We start from the raw sequence: 16,448 nt of genomic DNA on the forward strand, positions 1-16,448 counted from the left end.
ATCCTGGTTTCTGCGCCATTTCTTTTCCAATTTGCGAAGTTCGAGTTTCATTATTCTAAGGTCTGTGGTGTACCAGGGTTTTTTATCTTTCTTCTCAGCGCCGACCTCCTTCGTTATTAGTGGACAGAGTCGATTTGCAATGTTGCTGGTAAGTTGATGCCAAGAGGAACAGGCGGAGTTGGCGTCAGAGAGGTCTAGTTTATGGAGATCCTCTGTAATCGCCTCAATAATGTCTTCAGTTTTGCATTTTTTTCTAAAATTTATTGTTCTTTTCTTAGTGGGTGGCATGTGGGGGTTGCAGTTGAATGTGCAGTGAGTGTCAACTCAGTAGTGGTCTGACCAGGGTATGGGGGTGCATTGGGGGTGTTCAGTACGTAAGAGCGAGTTCGTGAAAATAACATCCAGGATGTGTCCTGCCTTGTGTGTGGGGCCAGAGACCATTTGTTTAAATCCGAGGGCATTTAGCGTAGAAAGTGTGGCTTCACATGCTGGGGTGAGAGGAGAGCGGTCGAAATGGAGGTTTAGGTCTCCTAGGATGATGGCCGGTATGTTGATGTCAATGTGTTTAGTAATATATTCTGTAAGTAGTGAAGGATTTTTTTCCAATATGCTAGGGGGAGCATAGATTAAACAAATTTGTAGGTCTTTTGATTTAAAGAGCCCAATCTCAATTTTGTGAAGAGGTGAGGTGGGTTGCAGAGTGAGATTGTATTTCTTTTTTGCAGCCAGTAGAAGTCCGCCTCCTTTCTTTTTCAGTCTCGGAATTGAGAAAATATTGTATAAGTCCGTTGGTAGTTGATTTATTATGGAGACATCTGAGCATTTAAACCAGGTCCCAGTAATTGCACATATATCGGGGGATTCATCAATAAGTATATCACCTAGTATGGTGGCCTTTTTTATAAGGGATTGTGTGTTCAGCAGTAGGATTGAGAAAGTTATTAATCCTATGATTTGTGTGATGGGAGAAGTCATAATTGGAATGAGTGAATTGTAGTATGAGGTGTTAAGCTTAGTTCTCATACTATTGGTGGAGAAGTTTGAGTATTTGAGAATTAGAATGTGGGAAGTATTCATGGTGAAAGAGGTTGGCCTAGTTTTAATCAGCTGCTGTAGTATGAAATCTGTCAGCAGAATTTAGGCCAAGTATAAATATTTGTCAGAAGAAGAATTTTTTTTTATTTTTTTTTTTAAGGCAGGGGTGCTGGGCGTATGAATTCAGAGACTGGTTGGTTGCTGAGTGCTGGGCGAATGAAGTCAGAGACTGGTTGGTTGCTGAGTGCTGGGCGAATGAAGTCAGAGACTGGTTGATTGCTGAGTGCTGGATGAATGAAGTCAGAGACTGGTTGATTGCTGAGTGCTGGATGAATGATGTCAGAGGCAGAGTGCTGGGCGAATGACGTCAGGGGCTGGTAGGTTGCTGAAAGCTGTGGAAAGATCTGTGGGTAAAACTTCAAAGACTGTAGCACACGAAGGGAGCGCACAAAGGGGCAGGCCGCGCGGGGAGGGCCGACTTGAGCTGGGTGGGCGGCGTGCCGCGTAGTCGACGGCAACAGCGAAGAGAGCGAGTCCGGAGGTTTTTCTGCCCTTTAAAGGGCCTTCGGGGAGCCGGTCGTGACGTCGGGCCTTCCGGGGGGCGGGCTTGCCGGGTAGCGCGGGTCGCTTTTATTTTTTTGTTTGTTTAAAAAAAGGAAATCCCTTGCCTGATTTTTTTTTTGGCCTCGGGAGCCTTATCTCGGGTCCACCTCCCCTGGCCCCGATGGGCCGGCGCCGATCGCACGGGGAGGGCCGACTCGAGCTGGGTGGGCGGCATGCCGCGTGGTCGACGGCAACGGCGAAGAGGATTATTATATACACATTATTCTAATTTATAGTGTGTATACATAAATTAGTTTTATATTTCTTATGATCACTGTTTTTCTGTAAAAAAAAATTGCTTAGGTTGAGCTGGTTGGACGTCTGGTTTTAACTAATTTAATTTTTTTAATGTAAATTATTAATTTGTATTATTTATTTACTTTATAGCCCCTGAAGCAGCCCTTTGTTGGGCGAAACTCAGGCCTAGAGTCGGGCAACTAATAAACGGATTTTTAAAGGACTCTTGGCTATTCTTTGTATTGATTCCTCACTGGTTTGACCTCTGTTGGAAACAGGATGCTGGGCTTGATGGACCCTTGGTCTGACCCAGCATGGCAATTTCGTATGGTCTTACAAGTTTGGCGCCTGATCCTACATATTATAGCTGCAGCAATGTGTGAACTAGCAGCTTGGTGGCATAAGACTGTTACACCACTAAAGGTGAATGTGCGGTTGAAGTTAGCTAGAGTCTACATGAACAAGCTTACTACCTACATTCATGGATGGAATTCTGAATTTTGAAAAAAACCTTAGGATTTGTACAATACCTGGTTGGCAGCGCAGGAGGGAAATTCTAAGAACACATAAAGATGTAGCAAAGTACATACACACATTGGCTGTTAACTGGCAAACACCCATCTCTGAGAGGAGGGAGGCTATTTATGGGGTTGAATGGTGGGAACCGTTAGGGGGAGAGGGGGGTAAATATTGCAGCATGGAGGGGGGCATATGACAGGCACTTATGGCGTGGTTTCAAAGGCAATGTCTATTCTTGCTGATCTACGCAAGCTGCTCAATATCATATTGCATGTATGCTGCTGGGGAATCCACACTTCTGTTTAAAAATTTGTAAGTTACCAAATTAATGGGACAGGGGGGTGTGAGAAGGGAAGCGGGAGTGTAAATAAAAAACACCGGAGTCGTTTTATTGCTATTCCTTCAAATATTTTATTATATTGTTCTTGTTCTCATTGTTATATTTTTGGGCAAATATTTAAGAATGCAATATTGTTATGATATCCTGCCTTATAAATATTAAATTACAAAAAAAAAAAAAAAAAAAAAAAAGACAGGGTTGTTGTCCAAAATTCCCCAAGGATCTTGAAAAAATTTGAACAGTTCTGTAAAGAAGAATGGTCTAATACTGAAAAATATAGGTGTGCAGCTATGGAGACATATCAGACAAACAGTTGTAATTGCTGCCAAAAGGTGTTTCTATTCAGTAGTGACTTGGGGGGGAGTGGGGGTGTTGGAGACATCCAAATATATTTCAGTTTTATTTTTTTGGATATACATATACTTGGTCCCACAATACGACAATTTTGGCTCTTAAAAGTATAGAGTATGGCATGTTGATGAGGAGAAAAAAAAGCAAATGTTGCTTACCTGTTATAGGTGCTCTCACAGGACAGCAGGATGTTAGTCCTCACATATGACACAGGATGAAGCCCAATCACAGAACACTTTTGACAAAGTTTCTAGAACTTTGACTGGCACCTACTGGGCATGCCCAGCATGGCACTAAACCTGCAGCCAGCAGGGGTCCCCCTTCAGTCTTGCTTATAGCTATAGGAAGTGCCAAAAAATAAAATAATAAAACGTAACGAACCCAACACCGGGGGGGGTGGCAGGCAGGTTTCGTGAGGACTACCATCCTGCTGTCCTGTGAGAACATCCGTTACAGATAAGCAACGTTTACTTTCTCACAGGACAAGCAGGATGGTAGTCCTCACATATGGGTGAGTACCGAGCTGAGGATGTCAGAGTATGCACCAAATGTACCCAAAGGCGTGCAACAGACAACAACTGAGGTGGAATTTGGCAGAGGGCATCCTGAACCCTAACGGGTAGGCGGAAGGGTGTTGGTACATCAAGTTGCAAAAAGGTTGCGCAAGACAGATTGGCCGAAGATGGAATCTTGTCTTCCAGCCATGTCCAAATAATAATGGGCTGTGAAGGTATGGAGAGAACTCCAGGTAGCAGCCCTACAAATATCAGGAAGCAGTACAGAGCGTAGGTGTGCTATTGAAGTTTCCATGACCCTGACAGAGTGTGCTTTAACACAGTCTTGAAATGGAATGCCTGCTTGCTGATAGCAAAAGGATATGCAGTCCGCTAATCAGGAGGAGAGAGTCTGCTTACCCACAGGCTGCCCCAGTTTGATGGAATGGAAAGAGACAAACAGTTGAGTGCTTTTCCTGTGGGCAGTTGTACAGTCTAGATAGAACGCTAGAGCCCGTTTACAGTCAAGGGTATGCAGAGCCTGTTCTTGAATTGGAATGGGGCCTGGGAAAGAAGGTAGGTAGTATAATGGATTGATTAATGTAAAACTCCGATACTACCTTAGGCAAGAATAAAGGGTGAGTGCGGAGTACTGCCTGGTCGTGCAGAAGTTTAGTTTAAGGCGGATAAGTAACTAGAGCCTATAACTCACTAACTCTGCGAGCGGATGTGATTGCCAGGAGAAAAATCTCTTTCCATGTGAGATAACAAAGATCACAGGATTGGAGAGGCTCGAATGGTGGTTTCATTAGCTGACCCAAAACCAGATTGAGCTCACAAGAAGGGGCCGGAGGGCACAGTGGAGACTTGAGGTGGAGCAAGCCCTTCAAGAAATCGTGTTACAAGGGGTTGTACTGAAATAGGAACATCCCCGACACCTTTATGGAAGGCAGCTACCGCACTGACATGCATTCTGATGGAAGAAGTTTTAAGACCTGATTCCGAGAAGTGCCAGAGATAGTCCAGAAACTTCGTGGTGGAACAGGTAAAAGGATCAAGGGATTGAGCAAAACACCATGATTTAAATCTATTCCATTTGTAAAGGTAAGATTTTCTTGTGGAAGGCTTCCGTGAAACAATCAGGACACGGGAAACAGGCTCCGAAAGGTTGAGTGGCTGAAGAATTAACCTTTCAACATCCAGGCAGTCAGGGACAAAGCCTGAAGATTCAGATGTCGAAGGCACCAGTCGTTCTGAGAGATCAGAAGCGGGTCCTTTCCCAAAGGAATGTGCCTGTAAATGGAGAGGTCTTGAAGGATTGGAAACCACACTTGGCGTGGCCAGTGAGGTGCTATCAGGATCATGGTTCCCTTTTCCTGATGTAGCTTCACGAGAGTCTTTGAGAGAAGTGGAAATGGAGGGAATGCATATAGGAGACCGGTTGCCCATGAAAGGGAGAACGCATCTCTTGGCTGTGAGTGTTGGCTGCAAGTGAGAGAGCAAAAGTTCTCTACTTTGCAGTTTTGAGGTGACGCAAAGAAGTCTATGTGGGGATAACCCCAACGTTGGAATATTTGAGTCCGCTACTGTGGGGTCGAGGGACCACTCGTGTGGTTGAAAGGCACAACTCAGCTTGTCTGCCAATACATTGTCCACTCACGGCAAGTAGGTGGCCCTGAGGTACATCGAGTGGGAGAGGGCCTCCACCCATATCTGTGCCACTTCCTGACACAGTAAGTAGGAGCCCATTCCTCCCTGTTTGTTGATGTACCACATGGCCACCTGGTTGTCCATCTGAATTAGGATGACTTGGTTGGACAGACAATCCCGAAATACACTGAGAGCATATCTGATTGCTCGTAGCTCCAGGAAATTGATTTGGTGTTTGGCTTCCTCTGGAGATCAAGCTCCTTGGGTCTGTAGATTGGCGACATGTGCTCCCCAACCGAGGTTGGAAGCATCGGTGGCGAGAATTATTTGAGGGTCTGGAGCCAGGAAGGGTAGGCCTTGGAAGAGATTGATCTGATTTTTCCACCAGGCTAGAGACTGACGAAGTGGGTCGGTGATGTGGACAATAGTCGATAATGCTTGGATGGATTGAGTCCATTGTGACCTTAAAGTCCACTGCATGACACTCATGACCAAGCGGGCCATTGGGGTAACCTGTACTGAGGACACCATGTGTCCCAGCAGGGTGAGAAAGTGGCATGCGGGCGAGCGGTGCTGAGACTGTAGCTGGTGTGCAAGAGCTCGCTGTCGAGGCAGAAATGCCTTTGCTTGAAAGGTGTCCAAGTCTGCCCCTATGATGGACAAAGTTTGAGATGGGACTAAGCAGGATTTCGCGTAGTTGATGAGAAATCCTAGCGAAATCAGAGTGTGTAAGGTGAGATGTAGGGACGACAGAGCACCTTGCTGAGTGGGAGCCCTGATCAACCAATCATCGAGATAGGGGTAGACGTGAACACCTTGAGTCCTGAGGAAGGCTGCTACTACTATGAGGCACTTGCGGAAGACTCGTGGTGCAGATGCCAGGCCGAATGGTAGCACTCGGTACCGATAGTGCTTGGGGTCTACCAGAAACCTCAGAAATCTGCGATGAGATGGATTTATTGCAATGTGTGTGTACGCGTCCTGGAAGTCTAGAGAGCAGAGCCAGTCTCCTTTTTGCAGAGGAGGAAGGGGGGAACCCAAGTTTACCATCTTGAACTTTTCTCGTTGGAGGTACTTGTTGAGAGCATGTAGGTCCAGAATTGGACGAACACCTCCTGATTTTTTGGGGATGACAAAGTACCAGGAATAGAATCCTAGGCCCTGTTGGGAGTAGGGCACTGGTTCTATTGCTCTGGACTTTAGGAGGAGGGAGACCTTCTGTTCCAGGAGTAATGAGTGGTTGGATGTTCCCCACGTCAGCTGAGGTGGGGAATCCAGTGGGATGGACAAAGTTCAGGTGATAGCCTTGAGAGATTATGGCAAGGACCCACTGGTCTGAGGTGATTTTGTGCCACATGTCGTTGAAATGGCACAATCGACCTCCTACTAGTATCTGTGGCAGTGGAAGCTGGCTGCTGCTCTCTATGAAGGAGTCAAAAACCGGAAGCAGGGCCCGGCTGAGGAGCTGCTTGTGGCTTTTGTTTCCGAGGTTGACGAGACTGGGCCTTCTGGAAAGGTCTCATGGAACGACCTCTAGACGGTGGTGGATAGGACTTCTTTGGACGGAAGAACAACTTTTTAGTGTCTTCCTGAATGGCTGTTTGGAGGAATACTCAGAAGGCATCACAGAGAGTTGGCGAAGGGTCTCATGATGCTCCTTGAGATCTGCCACCATCCACTGCCAAAGAGATTGTCTCCTATGCAAGGCAGATCGGACAATCTGTCTTGTACTTCAGGGCGCAAGTCCGAAGTTTTAAGCCAGGCTCATCTTCTTGCAGAAATAACAGCTGCAGATACCCTGGAAGCAGTGTCGAAGATATCTTAAGAGGACCTTATTTCATGTTTCGCTGCTTCAAAACCCTTGTGAACCAGGGTTTGTAGCTGTTCCTGGAATTGCTGAGGCAGGGACTCTGCAAAGTCCTGTATCTGCTTGAATAAGACCCTGTTATACTGGGTCATATATAGCTGGTAAGAGGCGATCCGAGAGATGAGCATTGATCCCTGGAAGACACGCCGGCCAATGACATCCAGGAATTTCTGCTCCTTACCTGGGGGGAAGGAAGAGTGGTGTTTTGAGCATTGTGCCCTCTTTTGGGCAGATTCTACAACCACAGATTGGTGATCCAGTTGAGGTTTCTGAAACCCTGGGGCTGACTGGACTAAGTAAGTGGTATCTGCCTTTCGGTTGACTGGAGCTACCGAACCAGGGTGTTCCCAATTCTTTTTGAGAAGATCCAAAAGAACCTGATGAATAGGGATTGAGGTTATTTCCTTGGGAGCATCCAGGAATTATAATAGCTCCATCATTTGGTGTCTTTCATCTTTGTTCAGTCTGTAATTGGAAGGGAACCAGTTCAGACATTTCCTTCACAAAATTTATGAAGGACAAGTCCTCTGGAGGAGAACCCTTCCTGCTTTCAGTAGGAGAAGGTGGCGATGGTAAATCATCCGTGTCTGGAGATGAATAGTCAGTCCAGGTGTCATAGGGATCAGCACCTGTCCCCCCCGAGGAACCTGAGAAGGAAGGGATGATGGTATTCCTGAAGGTCCTGGTCTAGGCTCTGAAGGCATCGAGGGAAGTACTGGAGGCACCGATGAAGGCATCGAGGGCATCGATGGATGGATCGGTGGCGCTGATGGCCGCATCGGCATCAATGGCTGAGGCATTGGCAGGACTCCCGATGGAGGAAGACAGAACGGTGTTTCTCCTCCCGATGAAAGAGTTAAGTGGAGAAGGCATCGGAGCCATCAGTGATCAGGGATCCATCAGTGGAAAGGCGGCTATAAGCGCTTCCATCTTCGAAAGCAGTAGTGCCAGTGCTGCCAGAATGGGATCGGTGGTTGGTTCTGCAACCGGCACAGGTTTCGGTGCCAGGGGAGCTTGGAATTTGTGCATCGCCTTATCGATGGCCTCCTTAACCATCCAATCCAGTTCTTCACGGAGACCTGGAGCAATCAGCCCCGTCTCCAGAAGGGGAGAATGAGGCAGAGGCATAGCCGGAGGGATCACCATTAAAGGCAGAGTCGTGGCTCCCGATACCCGTCCGGGTGAGGGTTGCCTCGGTGATCCGGTGCCAGAAAGGGTCAATGCCTTTTCTGGACAGGGTTTCTTCGATGGCGGCTCGGATGATGGCGAAGTCGATGATTTTCCTTCATCGATGGTCTGAGGCTTCCGGCATCTATGCCGATGTTTCTCTCTACGATCCCCTTGGTCCTGAGGGGGAGTAGAGATAATCGATGGCCGGGAAGATGTTGACGCCGGACGGTCACTGGCCGGTGTCCGATGCTGGCGTGAAGTGGACGGTGCCGGTTCAGACGAGGTCGATGCAATAGACTGCGCCGGAGTTTGAGAACGGAAGAGAAGGTCCATTTTCTCCATTCTGGCTTTGCGACCTTTTGGTGTCATTAAGGCACATTTGGTGCCAGTCAGAACATCATGCTCGCACCCGAGGCACATTACACAGACTTTATGAGGGTCTGTTATGGACATGGTGCGAGTACAGTCAGGGCACAGAAGGAACCCAGATGCCATGGCCTTTGAAAAATTGAGCCGCGGTGCGGTAGACGGCCAGTAGGCCACAAGGGCCAAACTAGACTGGAATCGACCGAAAACAAGTAAAAAACTTACCGGAGTACTGCGGAATAAAAAATTCGAAAGAGGGACCCCTGTAGGGTATGAAAGTTTTTAGTAATTCCGTGAGGAAAATTCCTGTCAGGAATCTCTGTGGAGCTCTAACCCGCATGGCTACTGCTGCGCGGAAAAAAAGAAGACTGAAGAGGGACCCCTGCTGGCTGCAGGTTTAATGCAATGCTGGGCATGCCCAGTAGGTGCCAGTCAAAGTTCTAGAAACTTTGACAAAAGTGTTCCATGATTGGGCTCCATCCTGTGATGTCACCCATATGTGAGGACTACCATCCTGCTTGTCCTGTGAGAAATACTCATTTAAAATGATGTTAGTCTGATACACTGCCAACAAAATGAGAAAAATGTTCAAAGGGGTATAGATTTTCTATAGTCACTATTTTGTTTTACTAGACATTTATCAATCAATAACTTTTGGGTCTATTAACTAATTGCCTTCATAACATCATGGGACTACTATGCTCTAGCTTTCATACAAAAGTTTTATATGCAAATTGTTAAAACTAAATGCAAAGGAAAATGGAATGATTAAAGAAAAGAAAGCAAGTCTAAAAAAGGATATTATTTAAATTCTTACCATCATATTTAGCAATATCATCATCTGTGTCATCCTTCTTCATTTTAGAAAACACCCATCTATAAATAAAATACATGTTTAAAGAGTAAATTGTATTCAGAAATATAATGTACCATGAGGCTGAACTTCTTACTTCCTACTATAGCACCTATTTAGTAAAGAATATTAAAAGCATGCATTAATGTTCATTATTATACCATGTTTAAACACTGTACTCCTGGAGGAATTAGGCATTGTTCAGAAATCACCTCCTATGGTGAATTCTGCAATTGCCCCATAGAATTAGGCACAAGGACCAGGAAATAGCAATAGCTCTGCAGGCCAGAAGAAAGGAAGGAAAGCAAGTTTGCTTACCGTAAACAGTGTTTCCGTAAATAGCAGGATGAATTAGCCATGATCTATGGGTGACATCATTTGGTGGCACTGAACGGACTCGTCTCTCCAAGCTAGAAGAATTAGCTCTACTGAGCATGATTGGCAGCTCCTGCATGGGCGTTGCCTCAGAAGCCTTCTCATATTATTTCAAAGCTAACTGGTCATGCAGTCAAGTCTCCAGGGAGGAGAGTGGGCATCTCATGGCTAATTCATCCTGGAATCTACAGAAAACACCGTTTATGGTAAGCAAACAAGCTTTTTCCATCAATAAGCAGGTCGAATTAGCTATGATCTGTAGGGAGTCCTAAGTTGAGGGCTGCAGCTGAGCATTTACTATACAAGCAATCTAGACCTCCATCATGGAGAACAGACTACTGCAAGAACAGGTTATACAAAACTGCTTGTCAGATGTTAAAGTCAGTCCTTGAGAGGCTGATCAGCCAGCAATGGAACAGAAAGGTGTGAACTGATGAGGTTGCAGCTTTGAAAATGTACTCAGGATAGTACACTAAGATAATTAACAGTAGAAGCCAGAGCTCTGAATGGATAAGCTTTGATCAAAATTGTGATCTGCAATCCTGCTAAAGTGTAGCAGAGCTTAACACATTTCGCTATCAAGATAGATAATGCACATTGGCAAACTTTGATGCCAAGTCTGCTAGTGTCATATGGGAGACGACTATATGTAAAACCTGGCAATGCAATCAAATTCTTTTCTTATACTAGATGAAGGCTCTGCTGTAATCTGAAGAACAAAGCTTTCTCTCTTATGAATATATGGTCTTAGAAAAAAAAGATATATAGTATGATTGATTGAGTGATATGGAGAGTCAAGACAACCAACCTTTTGTTCAAGTTACAAGTGCATGGGAAGGACTGCACAATCATGGAAGAAAGGCATGTATGGTCTATATTGGACGGACATAAGGTTGGAGCTTGATGACTCCCGTCATTGAAACAATTACGATGAGTAACGCTACATTCCATGTCAGGAACTTGAAAGAATCCAAAAGGTGGCTTCAAGAGTTAAGAAATGATGCATTCCAGTCCCATGGAAGTGAAGGTTATTGTCCTGGGGCTTAATGTGGCACAAGCCTCAATATCAGTGGATGAGTGCCAGGGGCAGTGGTATTTGAACCCACAGCCTCGGGAGTTCAGAGGCGGAGAATTTGACAACAGAACCACAGTTACTAAAACTGCAAAGACCTCCTGGTAATGTTCAGGAGAAGAAAAGACAAGAACCACTGCCCACTAAGGATCGTTATTGGACTAGCAGTAGGTGTGGCCCTAATAGACTGTAGTATATAAGGAAGTCCTGTCTACCACATCTTTACTAATCCAACAGCTCAGCTGGGGGCTGCCCTGCAGAAGTACTATTAGTTCAGCTGTTGGTCTCTGGCCCAATCTGTATCTCTGATCTTGCCTTGGTGGAAGTCCCTGGTTCCTGATCCTGCTTTAGCCAGTTCCTATCCTGAAATCCAGTCCATCCTGTTTCCTGCAACCACTGGGAATTCTTAGCAGCCACCTGAACCCATGGGCTCAACCCATGAGTAATGGCCACTGTCATAAAATGAAGACATCTAGCCCATCCAGGGCTTCAGCACGGACTATGTCAATAAGTAGAGATGGGTTTAGCAAATACTTTAACATGGTAAACCACTAAAACACTTGGATGAACTTTAACTGACAAAATGGTGAGTCCCAAATCGAAGAAGAGGGACAAGCATGTCAGCAATCATTTGGGCTAACAAGAAAATGATCCCAAGGTTTTTTCTGTTGGTCTTCTTGGAATATTTGATCCATTTGAAAGTATGGTTCTTTCTTGTGGATGGTTTTGTAGCCAGCACCAAACATTTTCGATCGCTCTAGGATAAGAGATAACTACTACAAAGAATTCACCCTCCAAGCATTCTTGTATCCCAGCTATACGGGGGCACTGCTGGAAAATTGTACGAGATGTTTGAGCTATGCTGGAATTATAAGAATCAAGCAAGCATGGTCTTGCAGCAGCTTTTGCATTATCTGGTACTCAGAGGTATTGGGGAAAAGCATCCATGAAGCTTGTCCCCGATTGATCAGCTGTTGTCTGTCAAAGATCACATGAGCAGTTGCAGAAACTCTTGTGATACGGTCCAGCAGTGTGCTGAAAATTCCTGGAATGTAGGTGGCTTGTAGGATAGGCCAATATCTCACTGAACAATTCTAAATCTAGAACATCTCCTTATAGAAAGGCCGGGATTTAGTACCTCCCTGTTTGACAACGTAAAATACAGGAACCTGGAAGGCTGTTCCAATTAAGATACTTTTCCCTTGAAGATGATGTGCAAATGTTGATAAAACATATCTGATCGGCCTTGATTTCAGTAGATTGATCTGATAGTGGCTCTTCTCATGAAATCAGGTGTGCTAGGATCGGAATTGTCCTGTGTAAGCACCCCTTCCTTTCAAGGACGTGTTCTTCACTAGCGAGACTTGTTTAGGAAGAGCACAAAGCAGTGCTCCATCCTGAAGAATGCAATAGGTTTTACCACTAGCCTCAGAAACCTGGATGATAGTTCAAAATGGTAGAGTAAAGTTGATGTCAGTGAGAGCAGAGACACTAGTATAGAAACCAAAGTGAAAAAGGGAATGAACAATTCCCAGATGAAGAAAGGCTAAAGAGGCAAGGACTCTTCAGCCTGGAGAAGAGACAGCTGAGGGGAGATATGATAGAGGTCTATAAAATAATGAGTGGGATGGAATGAGTAAATGTTACTCAGTTGTTCAATCTTTCAAAAGGTCCAAAGACCAGGGGACACACGATGTTACTACAGTACAGAGTTCAGAGGGATCAAAAACAAATGTCCTGGTATGTGCTGTAGTCTTAGGCTAACTATGTGCATGCTGCTGGGGTCTGGCCAGAGGTGCCTGTTGACATTGGGCTGGAAGTTACAGAAGGAGGTACTACTGAAAAGGCTGGAATCGATGCCTGTAAAGAGATTAAGAACATAAAAACAAGCCATACTGGGTCAGACCAAGGGTCCATCAAGCACAGCATCCTGTTTCCAACAGTGGCCAATCCAGGCCATAAGAACCTGGCAAGAACCCAAATACTAAGTCTATTCCATGTTGCTGTTGCTAGCAATAGCAGTGGCTATTTTCTTAGTCAACTTAATTAATAGCAGGTAATGGACTTCTCCAAGAACTTATCCAATCCTTTTTTTAAACACAGCTACACTAACTGCGCTAACCACATCCTCTGGCGACAAAATCCAGAGTTTAATTGTGCGTTGCGTGAAAAAGAACTTTATCTGATTAGTTTTAAATGTGCCACATGCTAACTTCATGGAGTGCCCCCTAGCCTTTCTATTATCTGAAAGAGTAAATAACCGATTCACATCTACCTGTTCTAGACGTCTCATGATTTTAAACACCTCTATCATATCCCCCCCTCAGCAGTGTCTTCTCCAAGCTGAAAGTCCTAACCTCTTTAGTCTTTTCTCATAGGGGAGCTGTTCCATTCCCCTTATTTTGGTCGCCCTTCTCTGTACCTTCTCCATCGCAACTATATCGTTTTTGAGATGCGGCGACCAGAATTGTACACAGTATTCAAGGTGCGGTCTCACCATGGAGTGATAGAGGCATTATGACTTTTCTGTTTTATTCACCATTCCTTTTCTAATAATTCCCAACATTCTGTTTGCTTTTTTGATTGCCGCAGCACACTGAGCAGACGATTTCAATATGTTATCCACTATGACGCCTAGATCTCTTTCTGTTAATGGAGAAGGGGCTAAAGAATAAGGTTGGAGCACTATATTCTGTTTCTCAATTTGACACTGAGACTGGACAGATCCAGTAATTTCATATGGATATCATCTTGGATGATCCCTGCCCTGAGCCATGTTACACATTACACATGAGTCTGAGGAAGCATGCGAAATGGATCTAATATTTCATAGACAGAATGGAAAAGGTGATTAATGCACTCTTACCTTCAAAAGACATTCAACTCCTCATTCCAATAACCTCAACAACTGAAGATGCATTGAGCCTAACAGCCAACCACCTTATCTCAATTAGAAACATGCTGAACCACCTAAAGTTATGCCTCAACATGTGCAAAACAGAATGCATCCTCATTGAAAGAAATAACACAGGACAAATATCCCCAATGCCTTCCTTACAAATTGACAACACCAACATCCAACTGAAGAACAATGCAAAGGACCTCGGGATCTGGATCGACAATGAATTAAGCTTCAAAAAGAACATCACAACGAAAACCAAAGAAGGCTTTCATAAACTTCACATTCTCAAACCGCTACTACACCAACAAGATTTCAGAACCATCCTTCAATCTCTTAGCTTTACCAGCCTCGATTACGGCAACTCACTCCTGATTGGCCTTCCAAAATCCACACTAAAACCGCTCCAATTGTTACAGAATGCCGCTGCCAGAGTACTAACCGGCAAGAAAAAAATCAGACCACATCGAACAAAGAATCAAATTCAAAAAACTTTAACATTACTACACAACGCAATTTACAAAGCAGACAACACCGCCCTCGATAACATGATTCAGATACACAAATCACAATGAACGACGAGAACCTCCAACAAACTGCACCTAGTTATTCCCACTCTTTCTTCAGCAAAGCTTTCCAACACTAGGAACAGAGCCTTCTCAATAGCGGGACCGAAATTATGGAACTCCTTACCAGATCACCTAAGCACACTCAGCGACTTCAAAACATTCAAAAAGGAAATCAAAACATGGTTAATTCAGACAGTCATTTCCAGATGGTGTTGGCTAAGCCAAACGCAACCGCTCTGAAACATTATCCCTCCCAATTATAATTGCACTAATCTTACTACGAGAACCTCTCCCTCAACTATTCACACCCAATCTCAGACCCCTAAAAAGTGAATATTTTTGCTCAATCTAGTTTGACTCTGACCGATCCCAGAGATATAATCCTCCCGTTCCTTCCCCAATTCTACCATAGAAAGAGAATCCCAAACCACCCATATTATGTAACATATGTATCAATACTTATTTGTACACTGTTTGTACACTACCCACACACTGCATGACCTATGCTTATTATGTTTATGTCGCTTGTTCTTAGAAGGTAATAAGGATTTCAGTTAATCTGTAATGAGTTGTTAAAATGTAAACTGGAGTGAAGGTAGCTTGCTATACCTCGGTATATAAAAGACTTTCAAATAAATAAATACATTCAAATAAAAGCAGTTCTGTTTAATCAGACTCTCCTTCTGCAAGTCACAGAAAACCCTTTAGATTTTGGATTACAGTCATGAGGATATTTCACAAAACAGAATTGTTGCACAGAGATATGAGACATAATCATGGAGCTCAGGAAGCCTCTCTCAACAAGATTGTCTAGCAGCCTTTTCAGAATGGACTCAACAAAGACTGATGCTGCAGTTAAACTTTGAATCTCAGATCTTTGGGCTCTGTAATTGAGATGTGCCTTCCTATTTGTGGCAAAGCCAGAGACAGTCATGACCCACAATCTCATCTTGCAATCAGACTGTTGTGGACTGAGAAAGCTGTGGATCTGAAAGGACATCCACTAACTGGAGGGGCCCGAAGATTTCCAAGCAGGGGGATCTTGGATGTTAAGCGATGTCCCCGCCTCTTGCACAAACTCTGAACATGACAGGTGTTCTGGGTATGATGGGGCATATCCAGAGAAATCACTGCAAAAAGAGGTGCTCAAACTTTGCCAGATTCAACCAAAACCACTACAAAAGGCAAAGTGAAAATCACATAAAAAGGATAACTAAATAATGTAAGGGGTATCAGCAAGCTATTATCATGTGTGGTTTTACTTAACCACAGCTGGACTACTCAATCATTTACCCCAATACAAAAGCTGTTTTAAACAGTGGCCAATCCAGGATACAAGTACCTGGCAAGTACCCAAATATTAAATAGATCCTATGCCTCTAATGCCAGTAAGTGTCAACTTGATTAATAGTTAATGGACTTCTCCTCCAGTAACTTATCCAAATTTTTTTTTTTTTAAAGCCAGCTACACTAACTGCACTAACCACATCCTCTGGCAACAAATTCTAGAGCTTAATTGTGCATTGAGTGAAAAAGAATTTTCTTTGATTTGTTTTAAATATGCTACTTGCTAACTTCATGGAGTGCCCCCTAATCCTTCTATTATCCAAAAGAGTAAATAACCAATTCACATTTACCTGTTCTAGACCTCTTATAATTTTATATACCTCTGTCAACTCAGCCGTCTCTTCTCCAAGCTGAACAGCCTTAACCTCTTTAGCCTTTCCTCACAGGGGAACAGTTCCATCCCCTTTATCATTTTGGTCACCTTTCTCTGTACCACTTCCAGTGCAACTATATCTATCTATCTATATATATTTATATAACTTTTTTTTTTTTTGAGATGCAGCAACCAGAACTGTACATAGTACTCAAGGTGCAACTTCACCATGGAGAGATAAAGAGGCATGATGACATTTTCTGTTTTATTCACCATTCCCTTCCTAATAATTTCTATCAGTGCAGCACACTGAGCAGACATTTCAGTGTATTATCCACTATGACACCTAGATGTTTTTCCTGGGGGTACCTCCTAATACGGAACTTAA

At 44.2% G+C, this 16,448-nt stretch overlaps 1 protein-coding gene across 1 annotated transcript in view; it reads right to left on the reverse strand.

Annotated features, from left to right (window-relative positions):
* CLGN (calmegin) overlaps nt 1-16,448 on the reverse strand; it is a 629,426-nt gene that overhangs the window by 461,785 nt on the left and 151,193 nt on the right. The window contains 1 exon segment of the mRNA XM_029603388.1: nt 9,450-9,508. Within this exon segment, the coding sequence (XP_029459248.1) occupies nt 9,450-9,508 (59 nt within the window).

Source organism: Rhinatrema bivittatum, chromosome 1 (genome assembly GCF_901001135.1).
Source record: "Rhinatrema bivittatum chromosome 1, aRhiBiv1.1, whole genome shotgun sequence".
Classification (NCBI taxonomy): domain Eukaryota; kingdom Metazoa; phylum Chordata; class Amphibia; order Gymnophiona; family Rhinatrematidae; genus Rhinatrema; species Rhinatrema bivittatum.